Source organism: Notolabrus celidotus, chromosome 10 (assembly GCF_009762535.1).
Source record: "Notolabrus celidotus isolate fNotCel1 chromosome 10, fNotCel1.pri, whole genome shotgun sequence".
Classification (NCBI taxonomy): domain Eukaryota; kingdom Metazoa; phylum Chordata; class Actinopteri; order Labriformes; family Labridae; genus Notolabrus; species Notolabrus celidotus.
Genome location: NC_048281.1, coordinates 30,214,331 through 30,232,595, shown reverse-complemented (window position 1 = coordinate 30,232,595; position 18,265 = coordinate 30,214,331). Strand labels below are relative to the sequence as shown.

Genomic DNA, 18,265 nt, shown 5'->3' with positions numbered 1-18,265 from the left:
GTAAGCTTTATATACACGCATGCTCTGGTTTTCACAGTATCAATACACACAAAAAATTATATTCCAACATGATACATCGTGGTATAAAATTACTTTAGTTATTAAAATTGACAAAACTGAATTCAAACTGTCCACATCAGGAGCGACCGGACTAAAGAGCCTGTGACCCGCTGTTTGTTTCTCTGCCAGCTGGACTGCTTCAACACTCAGACCCTTTGTCTCTCCACCGGTCACTGAGCTGTGGGTCCCTGAGCCCGGCTCTCATGGTACAACTTGGCGTCCACTCTTGGAAGACAAAATCCCTCAAACTCAGAATCTGAGTCGTTTCATTTTGACAAGCCCTTGTGCCGACTCAGCCATAGTACACACAAAAAAATCTGTTTCTTCATGATACATTGTGGTATAAAATTACTTCAGTTCTTAAAATTGACAAAACATTTTAATCTTCATTTAGATCTTAACAACACAAAAACAACTTTAAGCATCACATCCGTCTATTTACAGACTTCATAAGGAGCAGCACAATTTACAAAAAAATCTCAAAGTATCTCATGACTTTAAAGGACCATGCAGCTGTTTAGGCATGTTTTAGCAGAAAAAAGGCAGATGAAATATACAATGCACTATTTTTTAATTTTATAAAATATTCCCCAGAAGCTCCATTTGCAAAGACACAGATCAGAAAACAGATGTACAAACTCTGTGTTTCCTGCACTTAAAGACAGCTGCCTCATGTTGACTCTCAGTTATTTTGATGTGAACTTAAAGCTCCTATAAGAAGTTTTCAGTTTGTTACAGAACAGACTGAAATGAAAATTGAAGCCTCTTTGTGAGCTACAAAAGCAAACAAGACCATCAGAGACATCTTGGTTATTTCTATACTGTTGCTTTTAGAGTCTGAAAGTCCTGCAGCAGGGTCGTTGTCAGATGAGACTGTTCTCAGACATTGAGACAAACCTGGCTGATACTGAGCATGGCGTGGAGCTCCTACTGAGCGTGCACAGACGTTCCATGTTCACTCCACAACCTGTGCACCACCTGAAGAGAAGCTTTAGGCCACTTGTTACTGCTTTCCTCCAACTATGACACAAGATCATCCCCGGAGAGGTTGCTCTTCCCGGTGTTGTGCCGAGAAAACGCCTGCACGCCGAGAATTGCATGCACCTCGTGGGAACGCGCACCGCTCATAGTAGAGCGGTCCATGGCAATGTAGTTTAAAACCGATACAATTCTTATTCGTGGGGCTAAACAGTGATGAGTAATGATCCGAAAGTAAAGTTTATATCTTTTTGTGTCATTTATGTTGAATAGACCTTGAAGAATAAGCGTTTTATTAGCCTAAACGTTTGACTGATGTGTGACTTCATTTCAATGCAGAAAACACAAAAACCATGATGACCGATTGAATTTAACTGTGCTACTATAGTGTTCTGCTGTAATCGAGCCCACTGTATCATTTAGCATATATCATATATCATATTTTTAGACCGGAGGTTGCCGCTTCCGAAAACGGAACCAGTGGGTGTTGACCGGTTCCGTTGTGACTTTAAAGGTGACATATCACGCTTTTTTCATCAATATATATTGGTCTAAGAGGTCCCCAAAACATGTCTTTAAAGTTTATGCTCAAAAAAACACTTTGAAATCAGATTTTGGTCTGCCTGAAAAACCCTCTTCTTCAGCCGTGTTCAGAACGGTCTGTTTTCTCTCTGACCACGCCCCCTCAGGAAGTGGATGTGGCCTCGGCTCTCCAGCACGTTGATCTAATGTTTAAATGTTGGCTGAATATACACACTTCTTACAGACCCGCGTTACTTCAACCCTCTGAATCTAATCCAGAATCTGATACTGACGGAGAGGCGCCTGCAGCAGGACCTTTCTGAAGGATTGGTCACAGATTCTGTGTTTCTTGTTGTTTTATTTGTCAGTATGTCGACGTGTGTCTTGGTACACAGCTACAGCTACGACATGTGGCTATGCTAACTAGCGCTAGCACTTATCCATGATAAATAAAAATCATCCACTAGATCTTCAAATCTGCAGACGTGGGGAGTAAAACCAACCTCTGCCAGAAAGGCAGCAGGACCTTTCTGAACCATTGGTCACAGATTCTGTGTTTCATGTTGTTTTATTTGTCAGTATGTCGACGTGTGTCTTGGTACACAGCTACAAACATGTAGCTATGTGGCTATGCTAACTAGCACTAGCACTTTTCCATGAAAAATAAAAATCATCCACTAGATCTGCAGACGTGGGGAGTAAAACCGACCTCTGTGTTTATTAAGACAGCCTACAACTAGCATGCCTCCCTCCTAAGCTCCTTGTTAGCACACGTGTGCAGGGAATGAAAAACGGAGGAGGAGTTGAGTTGTATTTTATACAGTCTATGGGCTGAACAAGCTCCGAGCTCTGACTCCGTTACAGACCGGATATTGTTGTTACGTAACAAAAACACGGAAGTCTGAAACGGCTCGTTTCACACACATTTACAGAAAGGTGGAGAAATCAAAACAGGGGCAGAATGGATTTTTTTCATTTAAAGGGGGTTTGTAGACATGCCAGGGAAACATATTTCAGGTAGAGAACCATTAAAAAGTCGATTTTGCATGATATGTCACCTTTAAAAAGGGAGCACGGAGACAGACCACAGCGGATCGGAGACGGATCCGGACACGGATCTGGTGGAAGTCCCGTGTTAGATATTTACAGGACAAAATCAGCTTTGTCCAAAACAACGTGGGCTTTAAACGTTTCCATTTTTAGAAGTAAATGTTTGAGTTCTTATAACATGCATTTTTATGATCTACCAGCAGAGGGAGACTCAACTAGATGCAGCATTGACGCTTGTTAAAAAAAAAAATGACCCTACTTCTTGGTTGATTCAATCTCTGTAAACATTTCCCTTCACTAGTTTCAAGGTTTCAGTATGATAATATAAAGGCGGGGCATTCTCCAGCTACATCGGCTACATTTCAATCAGGATTAAGACATTTTTTTTTCCTAACTTCATCATTTCATTCAAATTTGTCGCCTTTTCTTAAAAAACAAACAAATCTATGAAAGCCAAAATAATCCCCTGAACATCATATTTATGTATTTATGCAAAACCCACCTATGGTCCTTTAATATCACGTTTAAAGGCACACAATGTAAACTGAACACTTTCTATCTAAGGCAGTGTGCTGTAGGTTGTGATTATTTTGAAGCATGATAGAAAATAAAACATTGAGTTAATATGCCACAAACATGTTTACATATACATATAGCATCAAGTATTTAACATTCATTTGTAATAATAACACTATTGATCGTAGTGTAGCACAGTATTCAGCCTCTCAAACACTTTCTCATGTGTTCAGTCTCAATCAGACGACACTCTCTTGTTCTCAAACATTTGAATAATCTGGAGTGTTGAGAAATAATGTACAAAACACATGTGACCTCCACAACCACAAGAAATGTCCAATGATCACATCTTATTACCTCAAACAGTATCTCAAAAATAAGACAGTAAATTAAATTATAAAAAGCACACCTTCTTATAACTCCTTCATTACTTTGACTTCATTCATCAGTGGCAGAGAGGGTTGTGTTGATATTCTGTCCTTGTTACAGATTGGTGCTCTTTCCTGATTTTTTCAGCTGCATGCCATCTGCCATCTTTCTCTTCAGGTTGTCTCGGTCATCCTGGTCGTCTTGGTCGTCTTGGTCGTCTTCATCCTTCTTCGAGTCCTCCAGGTAATTCTTGTTCAGCTCGTCGGGGTCGACGTACGTGTAGAAGGAAGCCATGATTGAGAAGATGACGCAGACGCCCAACAGCAGACCAGCAAACAGCAGGAACTCGATCCACTGCGATCACAAACAAACAGGTCAGTGGATCTTAGCATAGTCGGACTAATAGTTCAGTTGGCCTTTAATACTGACTGATAGAAGCCTTTTACAAATAAAGGAATCTATTCTTAAAGAGCAAACGATGCAAGTAAGACTGAGGTGAGGTATTCAGAGAAGTATCATCACATTATTTGTCCAGATGTCATACGAAGTGAGTTAGAGCATCCTGATCCCTGCTGTTATAGCGAGCCTGAACAAAAGGCCTCGCTGAATTACACAACTCTGTCTGAGTGATGATGTCTTGGTGGACAGTTTGTTGAGTCTACAGTGTATGTTCTTGTGTTTGTCTATGTCTGTGGAAATGCAGAAAGGTGCTGTGGAAAAAGAATTTCCCAAAGGGGACAATAAAGTCTAATGTCTATGCTCTGAGACACCCTTTTTTAAAACGTTTGATACATTTTTCTATTAGTAAAGAGCAGGATGACACATTATGTAAAATAAATCAATGAATATAAACATTGCACGTGGAGGACAAGACCAGCAAAGAGACAAAAAGGTTCTGCTTTGTCCACAGGGTTGCAAAACCAGCACAAATCAGCAAAGGGACATTTGTAAAATCTTAAGAACTTATTCCCTTCAGGTTTTCTCAGGTTACGATATCTTGTTGAGAAGAATTGAACAGGTCTAATGGTCTGATGTTTTTTCTATGATGGTGTGATGTCGCAAAGAAGTACACCTTTGACCTTTTTAGTAAGAGTTCCACATACTTCATTATTTTGACTTGTCTCATGTTCCTAAGAAATTGCATCCTAATTAGAGGATTATGTTGAGTATATTGGCTAAAGGTGTTCTTTTAAATATCACCAACATTTCATCAGTTCATCCTGAAATCCAAGAAGATGTTGAGGGTACATTTGAAGATATTCCCTCAAAGGCATTTCTGAGATATTACAAGAGTTCACAAGAACTGGGAGGACAGAAAGAGATCCTAAACTCTTCTCTTCTGTTATCCCTAAATGGTGGAATGAATTGGCCAACTCCATTGGATCTGCAGTGTCCCTCTCTACTTTCAAAAGACAGCTAAAGACCCAGCTCCTTAGGAAGCACTATGCACTTAGCTAGACTGTTCTCCACTGTTGTCCCCAGTGGCAGATCATGTCTTCCAGCTACAGTTGACTCTCACTGTCCTGCTCTACTCTGGGAATCTGTGTTCAGCTCTTGAGTGACCCAGCACTTGGTACTTTGGTCATTATTGTGGTGATGACAAGTTAATTGTTGATGATGATAATGGAAGGTCTTAAATTGTTTGGTTATTTCATTGTAGATGTTCCTTATTTTATTAAGAAAAAGAAAAAAAAATCCTTATTTACTTTTGTGCATTGCCTTTACACTGCTTGGCAGTACCTGCACCCAAGTTTACTTGAAGCACTTTGTTACTCTTACTGATCTTGTTTCCTCTTGTCTAGATCTTTGCTTGTGTTGTTCTTGTTCTCATATGTACGTCGCTTCGGATAAAAGCGTCTGCTAAATGACATTGTAACATTGTAAACTTTAAAAAATAAATATCTATCCACTGAGCCGGTCAGCACGAGTGAGAAAGCATCTTTTTCTGAGATGCAATGGTTCGCAAAGTCGTACCTGTTCCAGTCCCGCCCCCTCCGCCACGATCAGCACGATCACGTTCCCAAAGGCCACAGTGAGCAGCCAGCCGGCCTGCAGGACTGACTTCATGTTGGTTGGAGCCTGAAGAGGAGAGAGAGATCCACAGTGAGGAAAGAAAGGAGAAAATACGAATATCTGTTGGTTTCAAGAGATGGAATGGAGATCTGACATTTCAACCAAGGGGCGACAGTCAGGATGAGAAAGGCAGGTTTGATTTGTGTACTTCCCTTGCTGTTTGATTTTTTTTAAAGAAAGGCGGGAATATTTGAAGAGACCTTGATTGGTTAGACTTCAACCACACCCACTCATGAAGCCACTTCTGTAGAAGCACCATTTCCCAAAAGAACTATCAGTGCTCTTTCACAAACCCTGTGTTTTGACCATGAAGTCCTCAGCTCTTGTGGGTTGAAATGTGGCTCTGAAAAGCTTCTTGCTCCCACACTGGGCCGTGAAACTACTCAGCTTAGAATTTTGAGAGTGATGAAGGATTTGTGAGGTTTTATTGTGAATCTCTCAGCAGAATTATGCTTTTCTTCATTGCCAGTTTAGACCCTCAAACTGTACCAAACCCTGCTTTGGGGATGCACTATGTGTGTTTATGGCATGATGTATCATGACTGACCTGCGAGTAGGAGAACTCCAGTCCTGTGATAGAGAACATGACCTCTCCCATAGTGATGAGGACGTACTGAGGGATCTGCCAGGCGATGTGCACGTTGTTAGCTTTCACATCCTCCATCTTATGAGGAACTATTTTTCCCGAATCCTGAAAGAAACACAGAGTGAGCGCTCTGTCGTGTTGCGATACAGGTGAGATCATGTTTTATACAGTATCAAGCATCCTGACCTCCAGGAGAATGACGGTGTAGGAGGCTCCAAAGTCCAGCAGGCCGAGGTTGAGATTAGTGCAGGTCTTTGACTGTATGCTGCAGGTGACACTCGGGTATCTAGAAGAGGAAGGGAGGTGTGGGAAAATGGAGATGAACAGAGAAGAGAATGAAACAAACAGTTCAAATAAAGCATGAAGTTACAGAGGTGATGGGGGCAAAATAGAGGTTAAGGAAAGATCAGTTTGACTCACTCTCCTCGTTCCACAGTCTGGTTCGGAGACATGAAACCAGAAGGTACAAAGAACTCCGCTTCTCCTACAGTTATGCCGATTGGATCTGGTCCTTTGTTGAGAAACCTGTAAAATTATAAAAACAAAATCTGATTATTTTTCAAGTTAGTAACTTTATATTTGAGCAGTGAGGTAACAATGAGCCTAACTGTTCACAGTGTAAAGATGCAGCGTAACCTCATAGATAAAATACCTCAGATAAGGATTTCCATCGTTAGTTTTCTGGATGTAATCTTCCACCTAGGGGGTTTAAAAAAACACAACCTTGTCAAAGAGGTTTTCATCAGTAAAAAACATTCCCCCCTCCACTTGACCCTGATATTCTTTCAAATGTATAGCTTGATTTTAGAGTTAAAAAAAGCACAGAATTATTTAAAAGGTCCTGTAAAGTTATTGTGAATTTTTCATTATGCTTCTTACTTGCCACCACAAAATAGTCCAGCTAAACTATATCAGTTCCTGTTATTTTAAGATTTAATCTACCCTTTCTTTAGCAGACTAGACTACTGTAACAGGGTCTTTACAGGACTCCCTAAAAAGTCCATGAGACGGCTGCAGCTCATACAGAATGCTGCTGCTCGAGTCCTAACAAGGACCAAAACAGTAGACCACATCACTCCAGTTCTTAGATCCCTACACTGGCTTCCTGTCTGTCAGAGAATATATTTTAAAATCCTGCTGATGGTTTATAAAGCACTGAATGGTTTAGGCCCAAAATACATTGCTGATCTGCTACTACTGTATGAACCACCTGGACCTCTGAGGTCATCAGGTACTGGTCTGCTTTCAGTCCAGAGGGTCAGAATGAAACATGGTGAAGCAGCGTTCAGTCATTATGCTCCACATATCTGGAACACACTCCCTGAACGCTGCAGGTCTGCTCCAACTCTGACCTCTTTTAAATCAAAGATTAAGACTTTTTTATTTGTCACTGCCTTCCTATCTTAGTTCATTTTAACTCACTTTAACCTAATTTTCTTTTTAATATATTTCTAATTTTCCTTTTCTTTTCTATATTTTATTATATTTGTCTTTTTAATTGTGTTCTTTTATGCTTGTCTGAATGTCTCCAATGCTTTTAATGTTTTAATGTAAAGCACATTGAGTTGCCCTCATGTATGAAATGCGCTATACAAATAAAGTTGCCTTGCCTTTTTTGTGTATTATTCACTCACAGGTTTCTAGAAGATGAAGTAAGTTGGGGAAAAAAAATGACAGCATAAATGTTGGTTAAATCAGGACCTGGACACATTTAGCCAATTTATTTTGAGTTCTTTTTTCACTATTTTATTAGTCATATTTGAACCTCATCAAGTGTTCCTATAGAACTTTAAACGGTGTTAATAGTGTGTTTTTTGGCAGGTTTTAAAAAATAGCAATGCCATCAGATACACTGGGTGTGCTTTAATACAAAAGTGCTGTCTTAAATTCCCATAAAAAAATCAATCCATTTGGTGTTATGTAAAGAAATAAACATATTTTCTTCATTTCATTACACAGCTTATTTTAAAAATGAACAATCAGCATAAACCGCAAGCTGAGCTTTAGTGTTTAATTAGCTAATACATGATTCATGTATCATGTAATCAACATTAACTTTGATTTTAAATTTTTCACAGCTAACTTAAAGCTGCTGTTGGTAGTCCTAGAATAAACATCAGTTCAGGGAGAGATTTCTAATGTCAACACTACCCCTCCACAACAGATTTCCCTCTCCCTCCCTCTCTGCTCCTGTAAGCTCCACCCACAAAAAGATCGTAGTGCACGCTCAATCAGGACGATGTAAGACGACCAATCAGGAGAGTGGCTCTGATTGGTCAGAGCTGACGGGAGCGATTGGAATTTATAGATCACTGGATACAGAGGCAGAGGAAAATACAGAGATCTCGCCATAATCTCAAAATACCTCATTCTATTGATGGCTGTTGATGAGTGTTATGACTTTTTTGCCAAACAGCACAAAATAAGTACTTTTTTTTTTTTTGTACCCCAATCCTACCAACTGCAGCTTTAACCACATGTGAAGAAAGTTGTCCTCCCAGTACACCTACATTTTTTATTCCCTGTTATTTGAGTAAAACGTAGTCAAAGTAATCTTTAGAGTTCTTTCCTGTTTGCTTTTATGCTTTTGTGGCAGAACACAAAGTGATGCATTCCCTGTACCCCTCTCGTCAAACTGACCTGCAGACCTAAAGTCTAGAGCAGGGGTGTCCAAAGTACGGCCCGGGGGGCAATCGCGGCCCAAGGTCCATTTATTTCTGGCCCCAAGCTTCCATCTTAAATTGTGTTATTTATAGCACAGAAATTAATCACCTTCTGAATCATCTGTACATTTGCAGTTTCTTTCAAGCGCACAAACAAAACTAAAGTAAATCAAGAAACGTCTCAAAAAGCTTCATATGGACTACCTGTTTAAAGCCAAAGCACTGGGAATTCTGCAAGATGGCAATAAAGAAGAAACACAAGAACTCTTAAAGCTGACAGGTTTTCAAATTAATGTTTTCATCATGATGTGAAAATGTTCTTGATGAACACTTAAAGTTCAGAAGACACAAAAGAGGACACGAGACAAGATCAAAATTATGAAATTGTGCAGAGAAGGCAAAATTTGATGCATAAAAATTGTTCAGAACTCAGGAAAATAATTATTTAGTTCTAAAATTGTTGTCTTCTGATCAGAAAAGTCTAAAAAAACAACATGAAAAAGAAGTGTGATGAAATCCAGATCGTGATCCTGCCATAGAAAAATAATGAGACAATATTTTTCCCACTTTCCCCGACCTGAAAAACATTTTCCTCCAGAAGAAGATAAAGTTTACCTGGCTTGAAGAGAACTGAGGACTACCTAGTTACTGTTTTATTGAGAAAATGTTTAATATAATTGTTATCAAATTGAGATTTCATATATAACTTTTATGATTACTCAGTCTCAGTAGGATCCACTGGCCCTGAGGTATTCTGACAACATCAAATGTGGCCCTCTTTGAAAAAAGTTTGGACACCCCTGGTCTAGAGTAATCTGCAGTAGCACCTTCTTGCACAGCCCTAATGTCTCAGACTATTAAGTATTTGAGATGACTCTCTGAAATAACACCACTTCCACTGACCACAGTCACAATCTGAAACCAATCTTCAGACACACTCACAAGTTGGCAGTGGATTCCGGTGGCGTTAGAGTCTACTATCAGACTGTAGACTTTCATCTCTTCAAACTTCTGGTTACACAGCGAGGTCGCTCCGGAGTGGGTGACTTCAACTGCCAGTTCCCTGCTGGGTGCACCGAGTGGGAGTGTTTCATATTTAGGAGGATCCTGATACAAGAGGAGAGAGCAGGAGTTTAATGGTCAGGCTCCTTACAGACTCTTCAGTCTGAGAATCACCTTTGACAAAAATACATCAAATAACCCAAGAAGTAGATTAGAGAGTCGTGTCTCTGCTGAGTTCTTCACTGACAGACAGTGTTGAAGATGCATTCAATGTTATTGTTCTGCAAAGTTAACCACAATCCTTCATATGTTCTATTCTTAAAAAGGAGGGTTTGTAAAAAGAATGTAGAGATTAGAGGGTTCTTTAAATCTAAGTACACACCACTTAAAGACACAAAACTGGTTGAAAATGTCTTCAGGGCTTTACAGAAGACAAACAGCACAATATGGACCTGCAGCAAACATCCACTCCTCTGAGCTTTTGTGCATTTTTTGTGGATGCAGATTATTTTAGAAACATGCTTCCTCTAATCTCTTTTTTGTGTTCATTAATTAAATACATATTTCAAATTTTACATAATAAACCTCCTCAATAAGTTCGATAGCTTCTCTGTGTTGCACAGAAACACTCCTGCAAGAGAAGTTTTTATAATCTCAGTGAAGCATTTTCTGCTTTAAGGGATGATACACCTGAAAAAGATAAGACTCTTACACAATCAGACATTAATTCTGAGTCCATAATCCCGACTTGTTTTGTAACACAGCCCCAAAAAAGCTGTAATAATATCAATTAGAGACAAAAATGGTTGCTGACTATTCTTAGCTGCAGTGCATCTTCACTGGTTGTATAAACCTATCTCCCTCCTCTGGTCTGGTTACCTGCAGGTTTGGGATGGGTGCTGGGAACAGGTTGCTTGAGCCAATGTTCACACTGATGTCACCTTTGGCCAGGTTGTACACCTGCAGGAGACACTTCCCAGCAGGTGCAGGCTCCACCACCGTTTTCTAACAGACAGAGACATAACACATAAAATCACACTGATGGAAATAAGAGAGCACAGTACTTTCAGAGGAATGTTTTTAACAATGCTAAATGCAATTATTTTATGATTCAGGAGCTCTCACTATATAGGATAAACATAGAGCATTACAAGGGGATCAAATTAGGTTATCATGCTGAATATACAACATCTTGGTATACTGGGAAAGTAATGTTTATCATGTTATAGAATAAAAAACAAAAGAAACATTGATAAAGCTGAACATTTATTGCTCAATTAATATACCATCTATATTCTTTTTGACAAATTAACAGCATTTAGCAAAATAAAGCACCAAAATGATTACACATTTGATGTTTACATTCTTACACACAAGCTCTCAAACATGCAGTAAATGCAAGCAATTCAAATGTTCTCAAACTTGCATGCATTAAACAGCTTTAAATCTGGCTTTAGCTCCCACATACTGCAGTATGAAGAAATATTAAAGGACAAATTGGGAATCGTGTGCAAGTTTTCCAGTCTTCCTAGACATTTAGGTACATATAGATCTGTTTCAGGGCAGCAGGGTGGCAGGTAAGCATTCCAAGTTTTCCAGGATACATTGGACTCCCTTTCTCTCTCTAATTCTCCTCTTTTTTTAAAGTTTTTTTTGTTTACCTTTTCCATAATACACATATACACCATAACAAACAAATGAAACAAAAACAGACAAATACACATTTAAACAAAAGAAAACAGAGCAAACAACACAAAAAACGAGCCCTCTTTAAATAAAGGTAAGCTGATGGAAAATAAAAATAACATACATTTTTCTTTCACAACTCAAATGATGCATCACTGCAACAATAATTTCATCAACATATATGTGTATTTTAATATTTTATTATTTCTTAGTCATTTTTCAAGAAGAACTGCATCATAATTCATATTTTTGGCCCCTTTGAAACACTTTTTTTTTTCCTTCTTTCCTTAATTTTTCTATTTTTCTCTCTTATTCTCCTCTAGCTCTCTTTCCAACCCCAACTCGGTCTCAGCAGATGTGTGTCCCTGAGCTCCCTTGCCTCGTAGGTTCCTCTGGATCTCTGCAGCTCATCTCCCTCTATCCCTCTCTCCAGCAGATGTGTGTCTAACATGAGTCTGGTCCTGCTGGAGGTTTCTGCCTGTTAAAGGAAGTTTGTCCTTGCCACTGTAACTTGCTAAATGCTGCAAAGTGCTCTGCTCATGGTGAATTAAGATGAGATCAGACTGAGTCGTGTCTGTAAGATGGGACTGGATCTTATCCTGTCTTGATGTTGGGTCTTTGTTTATAATAATAGTTAAACTGCTATAGTCTTAGACTGCCAGGGGAACTGACATCCTAGGATCCTGTCTGTCTCCTGTCCCATTAAAGTCACTAACTGTGGACCTCTCTGGAGTCCCTGAGCTCCCTTGTCTCGTAGGTTCCTCTGGATCTCTGCAGCTCATCTCCCTCTATCCCTCTCTCCAGCAGATGTGTGTCTAACTTTAGTCTGGTCCTGCTGGAGGTTTCTGCCTGTTAAAGGAAGTTTGTCCTTGCCGCTGTAACTTGCTAAATGCTGCGAAGTGCTCTGCTCATGGTGGATTAAGATGAGATCAGACTGAGTCCTGTCTGTAAGATGGGACTGGATCTTATCCTGTCTTTATGTTGGGTCTTTGTTAATAATAGAACATAGAGTACAGGCTCAACCTGCTCTGTTTGTGAAAGAGTCTTGAGATAACGTTTGTTGTGATTTGGCGCTACATAAATAAAGATTGAACTCTGGATACAGGTAGCTCATGTGCATTTTTTTAGCTTTTGGACTGGTGATGCATGCATGCAAGAAACATAATGTATGTTAGCAAGAGAGGGTTATAGTGAGCATCACTTTTTTCTGCAACAAGAGGCAAGGTTGCTGATTTCTTTTCATACGTACCACAACGTTCACTTCCACCAATGTGGCTGCTCCAAAAGCCAACGCTGCAAAAATCATCCCCATGGCCATTTTCCTCAGAGGCCTGCAGGCAGAGAGAATCAACACTTTAACACACCTTTTATTACTTCAGTAAAGTGTGTGTTTACAGTTTTAAAGTCAAGCTTTATCACTTTATAGATGTGAGAAGTGATTTCCACATCAGTGTCCTGCCTGATAAGAGACTGGCCCACCTTTGTTGTTTCATCGTGCTATCTGTGCAAGTGTGTCTTTTATAGCAAGTTGTGTTCTCTCTATTAAAATCACAAATTATAGAAGATCTCTGATGATGCGTGCATGTGATCTGATGACATATTTTGATTCTTGGAGAAGCTTTTTCCTTTCCAGTACTTGGATAATGAACACACCTGCAGAGTGCTTTACATACAGTATGTGAGGCGATCTCATGGGACACAAATATGAGATCACATGACTCATTTCCCAGTTTAACAGGCCATTTAAAATCCTCCTGTTTGCAATAAACATGGGAGTACCCAGAAAAAACACAGCCTACTCACGTGACTCTGATTCTGCAAAAGCCAACGAGCGGATACAAGAGGAGGTCAAAGATGGGCACAAAGACCAGAATCAGCAGAGCGTTCAGCATCTAGAGGAGAGGGGAGGGGAAACTGGCCTTTAAATGACTCCATAAAAACTCACTAAGACTCATCCTATCATAAAGGTTAGAGTTATAAAAGAAGAAAAGAGGCTGATTATGTTTCAATATGAGCAGAAAGAGACGGGATGATGGCAGTGATTAAGATCTATTAAAAGTGTCTGCATGAGAAGGACTGACTCTCTTGACAAGTCAAATATTTGTCTTCCAACGTGCTTTTCTTGATGTGCAGATGAAGCTCACGGGTGTGTTTGCTCATGAGGAATACAGAGGCAGCTGAGAGTAAAGATCAGATAAAAACAGCAATCTGAGGGTTCAATATAGGGACACTGGTTTTATTTTTTTCTCTCCTGTTGTCAAACTCTTTGAAATGAAAAGTGAAATCCACTCTAAACTGAGGGAGTCATGGAGAGAATGTCGTACAGTTCCTTCACTGTTTGCCTGATGTGAGTAAACATTATTAAATTAAAGCTCCTGTGAGGTGTTTTCACCTGATTATGAAACACACTGACATTGACATGACCTACAGAATCAAACTAGACCATCTGCAAAAAGACATATGGTTTCTATATTCTCTATTTTAAAGCCTGTAACCGCTTCAGGAGGGGAGGTGTCAGACAAGATGATTTACAGCACAGTGAGGAAGGCTTTGTGCTGAAGCTTGGCCCAGATGAAAAGCTGTTAAAGGACATTAAGTGTGCTGACTTCTTTACCTTTTCAGTAGCCTCCATGTTCGTGCATTTTAAGTAGTTTTAGTTTGAGTGTTCTTCTTTTATACTCTTTTAAATTACAACAGTTACAAGGCTAGCCATGATTGTGTGTATGTAAAGCATGATCTCTGTCTTTCAGATCACTCAAAGAATTTCTTTAAAACATCACATGTTCACACACTGGGCTGCTATTTTGCATAGTCTGGGGGTTCGGGGTTAAGTTGACAGCTAGACCTGGGATTGAACCAAGCAGCAACCTCCAGTCTCAAAATATGAAGCCCATGCAGAAGTGCTATAAACTGCAGTTCATCGAGCGTCCACTTGAGGCTGTCTGCAGAAACACCAGAAACCACATACACACCCATTCAAAGAAGATGATCTTTACATCATTAATAAACATGTTTACAGCCTGGTTTAAAAAACAGCTAATCTCTCTATCGGCACACACTGTACGGGGGTGAATTTCTTTCTAAAGCGACAGTTCAGAAGATATTAAAATTACGAGTTTTGCCCAAATAAGGACAAGGACATATTTATACTGACTTGACTGACAAGCGGTAATGTTGTGTAATTTTCATAGTCTTATATATATGTATGTAAGAATGTTTATCTCTTGTATTCTTTCAGTCTAAGTGTCAAGTACAGAGCAACTTTATTCTTATGTCATCTGGGATAGGCGAGATAGTGTCAGTGTAGTTATCAAGGTCTATCCCCCTGCTCCTGTCTCTACCTGTGTGTTGTGTCCGACTTACTGTCTCCAGAACTAGGGCACTGGTCTTCTTCTGAATTGTTGGGCTCAGCTGAAATATTTTTTAAAATCTGGAAACCCTTCCTCTCTTACTTTGAACAAAATTTCACCTCTAAACAGTGAACATTGTATCTGGGTTCCTTGAACCTCCTCCCCCTAATCTCAGAGTGTCTGCAAGTCATACTTTAGTTGCTATAATTGAAGGAGAGGTTTGAAAGGAGAAATCATAGACTGTATAAATAATGGACGTAGTATCTGTGACGTCACCCATCTGTTCCTGAGCGCTGTTTTGAAGCCAATCATCAGCGGGAACCATATTGGTAATGCAGAACTCAACCAAAGCTTAGTGTGAGGTAAAGAGGCGGGGTTTGAGCCTCCTAGCCAACAGCTACAGTGTACCCGCCTGTCAATCAAGTCAGTCATGTCCTTATTTGGGCAAAACTCAGAATTTTAACATCTTCTGAACCGTCGCGTTAGAAAGAAATTCACCCCCATACAGCGTGTGCCGATAGAGAGATTAACTACGTGGACCCAAGCTGTTTTTTAAACCAGGCTGTAAACATGTTTATTAATGCTGCAAATATAGTCTTTTTTGAATGGGTGTGTATGTGGTTAACAGAGTTTCTGCAGCCAGCCTCAAGCGGAAGCCTGATGAACTGCAGTTTATAACACTTCTGCATGGGCTTCATATTTTGAAACCAGAGGTTGCCGCTTGGGAGGAACACAGGGTTTTTTGATTGTTTCCTCTGGACACACACACAGGGAGGTTTAGAGTGGAAGAAAACCTGAAACACACTAGTCCTGTTTTTCTTCGGTTAGGTGGCCAAATTGCAAAGCAAGAGCAACACATGAGAGCAGCTCTTTGATGGACGTACCTGCATTTGATCCGGCTTAATAACAAAGGAATCTCCCTGCAACAAAACAAGAGGATTTCAGCTGAACAGGACGGCCTTTTAAAGTTCAACTTTTAAAGATATGACACGATGTCCTGGTTTGCTCAATAAAAATTACGCAAACTTGATGAGTGTGGGATTTGGCAGAGCCATAAACAAAGTACTTCAGTGGAATAAAAACACAGAGGTGATTTCTGTTTTATAAGAATAACAAAACCCACCCACTGATATCAAAGTGCATCAAAGATCTTATCAGCTTTTTAAAATTTCGACATCACAAAGAAACTCTTACAAAAGCCATGTTCATCCTCGTGGCCTGGAGAGTCCAGCGGGAACCCTGCGGTAGAGAAAAACAGTTTTAGTGTCAGTGTGCTTTGAGGAACAGCTGGCCTGTGGGCTGACCCTGAAACCACAGAGGACTTGTTTTAGAGAGGAATCAAGAAATACTTATCAAATGACATGCTCTCTTGGTTTCTTATCAGTCAATCGAAATGAAAGATGAGTCCAGGAGGAATAAAATTCAGGAACACTGAATGATGAAGACTTCCTTAATCAGATTGTGTTGAGTTTTGGCCAGAAGACAAGATAACAGATAGTTAGAGGATTTTATAATGGAGCTATAACTCGGGACCTTGAAGTTCTGCTGACTGACTTTCTGCACTAAGACTTCTGTCTGTTCGCCTTTTGATCCCTGTGTCCTTCCTTTGCTGCTCCTTAAGCATGTACTAGAGCTTTTTAGGGTGCAGCTGAATACCTGTGCACTTTTGATTGTAAAAGATGGCAAGAAAACAAGATGGCTGCAATAAAAAGGAGCTTAAGAATCTCAATGTCCACACTCAAGCACTCACTGACTCTGAGGCGCATTCCCTCTAAGTCCGTGAGGGCTTGGGGCTGTCTGACTGTCAAATCTTCAAGTGTGTGAGCTGACGTCAATTAAGTCAAGAAGGGCTCAGGGCTTAGGGCTCAGGGCTCAGGGCTCAGGGCTTAGGGCTTAGGGCTCAGGGCTCAGGGCTCAGGGCTCAGGGCTCAGGGCTTAGGGCTCAGGGTTTAGGGAGGACATTGAGATTGGGCCATTGTCTCACAATCACATAGTAAGTGTTAACTCGATAATGTTACACTGAAGTCTTCTGCTGTGTTAGAAATGGATGTTGGGACTCGCTACCTCACGCTATGTTGCTCTGATGAGTTTTTGGTTGAATGAATTGCATTGAGATGCAATCAAATAATGACATTGGAGTTTCCTGGACCAGCAATACTAAGCTATAATTCCATAGCCACCTTCTAATGTCTTTTGAGATGTTAAAGTTTGGACAAAAATGGTGGCAAAACAGGCCGATAACATCATTTCTATAACGTCTTTGAACTTCATCACTTCACCTGCAGCACATGATGTACGATCAAGACTTGAATTAACAATAATAATGATACATTTTATTTATAGGCGCATTTCTGGACACTCAAGACCACCTTACAACAAACCAACAGTAAAAAACAACACTTGACACAATACAACAGAATAACAATACAATACTAGAAAAATGAAAGGGGAGGAGAAGTCATTCCAGTCCCATAAAGACAGATTAAAGGTAAGTGTTGAGGTGCGATTTGAAGGTGGTGGGAGAGGTGGAATTTTGTAAGTACTGGGAGAGAGAGTTCCAGAGGTGGGGGGCCGAGCGGCTGAAGGCTCTCAACCCCATGGTGGTTAAGCGAGCAGGTGGGAGGGTGAGTTGGGTGGAAGAGGAGGACCTGAGACTATGGTAGGGTGGGTATTTTGGTATGGAGGAGCTCAATGAGGTACTGAGGAGCTCGGTTCTTGATGGCCTTGAAGGTGAGAAACAGAATCTTAAAAATGGTGCAGTATTTAATGGGGAGCCAGTGGAGTTGCTGCAGGACAGGTGTGATGTGGCTGGTGAACAGGGTTCTGGTGATGATGCGGGCAGCAGCGTTTTGAACCAGTTGAAGTTTATGGATGGATTTGTCTGGTCAACCAAAAAGAAGGGAGTTGCAATAATCTGGACTGGAAATGACCAGGGTGTGAACCAGAATGGCAGTACTGATGGGGGAGAGAGACAGACGCAGGCGAGATGGAAGTATGCTGACCGGGTGACATTATTGATGTGGGACTGGAAAGACAGTGTGCTGTCAAGGATGACACCCAGACTCTTAACAAGGGGGTATGGGGAGACGGAGGAGTTGTCAATGAGGATGGAGAGGTTGTTCGTTTTTGAGAGGGTGGATTTAGTGCCAATGAGAAGAACCTCTGTTTTATCAATTAGAGTGTCTGGGGCTCTTGTTAAGACCGTTCTTTAGTCTTTGTCTGAACATACCTGCTGATCAAACAGAGCCCAGAACATCGGGAGTGGAATGAAGAGAACCAAAACTCGCAGCACCATCTTGATCTCTTGGATTAGACGTTTCTGTTGACACAAGATATAACAAACTGGAAGGATTATTGATGCACTGAAACCATCAACATCTTACTTCTTCAGCTGCCATTATCAGAAAAGC

General features: G+C 40.4%; 1 protein-coding gene across 1 annotated transcript in view; it reads right to left on the bottom strand.

Annotated features, from left to right (window-relative positions):
* Window positions 1-420: 420 nt before the first annotated feature.
* Window positions 421-18,265, bottom strand: part of slc15a2 (solute carrier family 15 member 2) — a 28,768-nt gene continuing 10,923 nt past the window's right edge. Inside the window, exons 10-22 of the mRNA XM_034694764.1 lie at window positions 18,085-18,174; window positions 16,050-16,094; window positions 15,740-15,775; window positions 13,309-13,397; window positions 12,755-12,836; window positions 10,699-10,824; window positions 9,760-9,924; window positions 6,807-6,853; window positions 6,575-6,679; window positions 6,341-6,440; window positions 6,116-6,259; window positions 5,470-5,574; window positions 421-3,849 (exon numbers count right to left, since the gene is read on the bottom strand). Coding sequence (XP_034550655.1) covers window positions 3,610-3,849; window positions 5,470-5,574; window positions 6,116-6,259; window positions 6,341-6,440; window positions 6,575-6,679; window positions 6,807-6,853; window positions 9,760-9,924; window positions 10,699-10,824; window positions 12,755-12,836; window positions 13,309-13,397; window positions 15,740-15,775; window positions 16,050-16,094; window positions 18,085-18,174 — 1,374 coding nt within the window. The 3' untranslated portion in view covers window positions 421-3,609. The remainder of the gene's footprint in view (window positions 3,850-5,469; window positions 5,575-6,115; window positions 6,260-6,340; window positions 6,441-6,574; window positions 6,680-6,806; window positions 6,854-9,759; window positions 9,925-10,698; window positions 10,825-12,754; window positions 12,837-13,308; window positions 13,398-15,739; window positions 15,776-16,049; window positions 16,095-18,084; window positions 18,175-18,265) is intronic.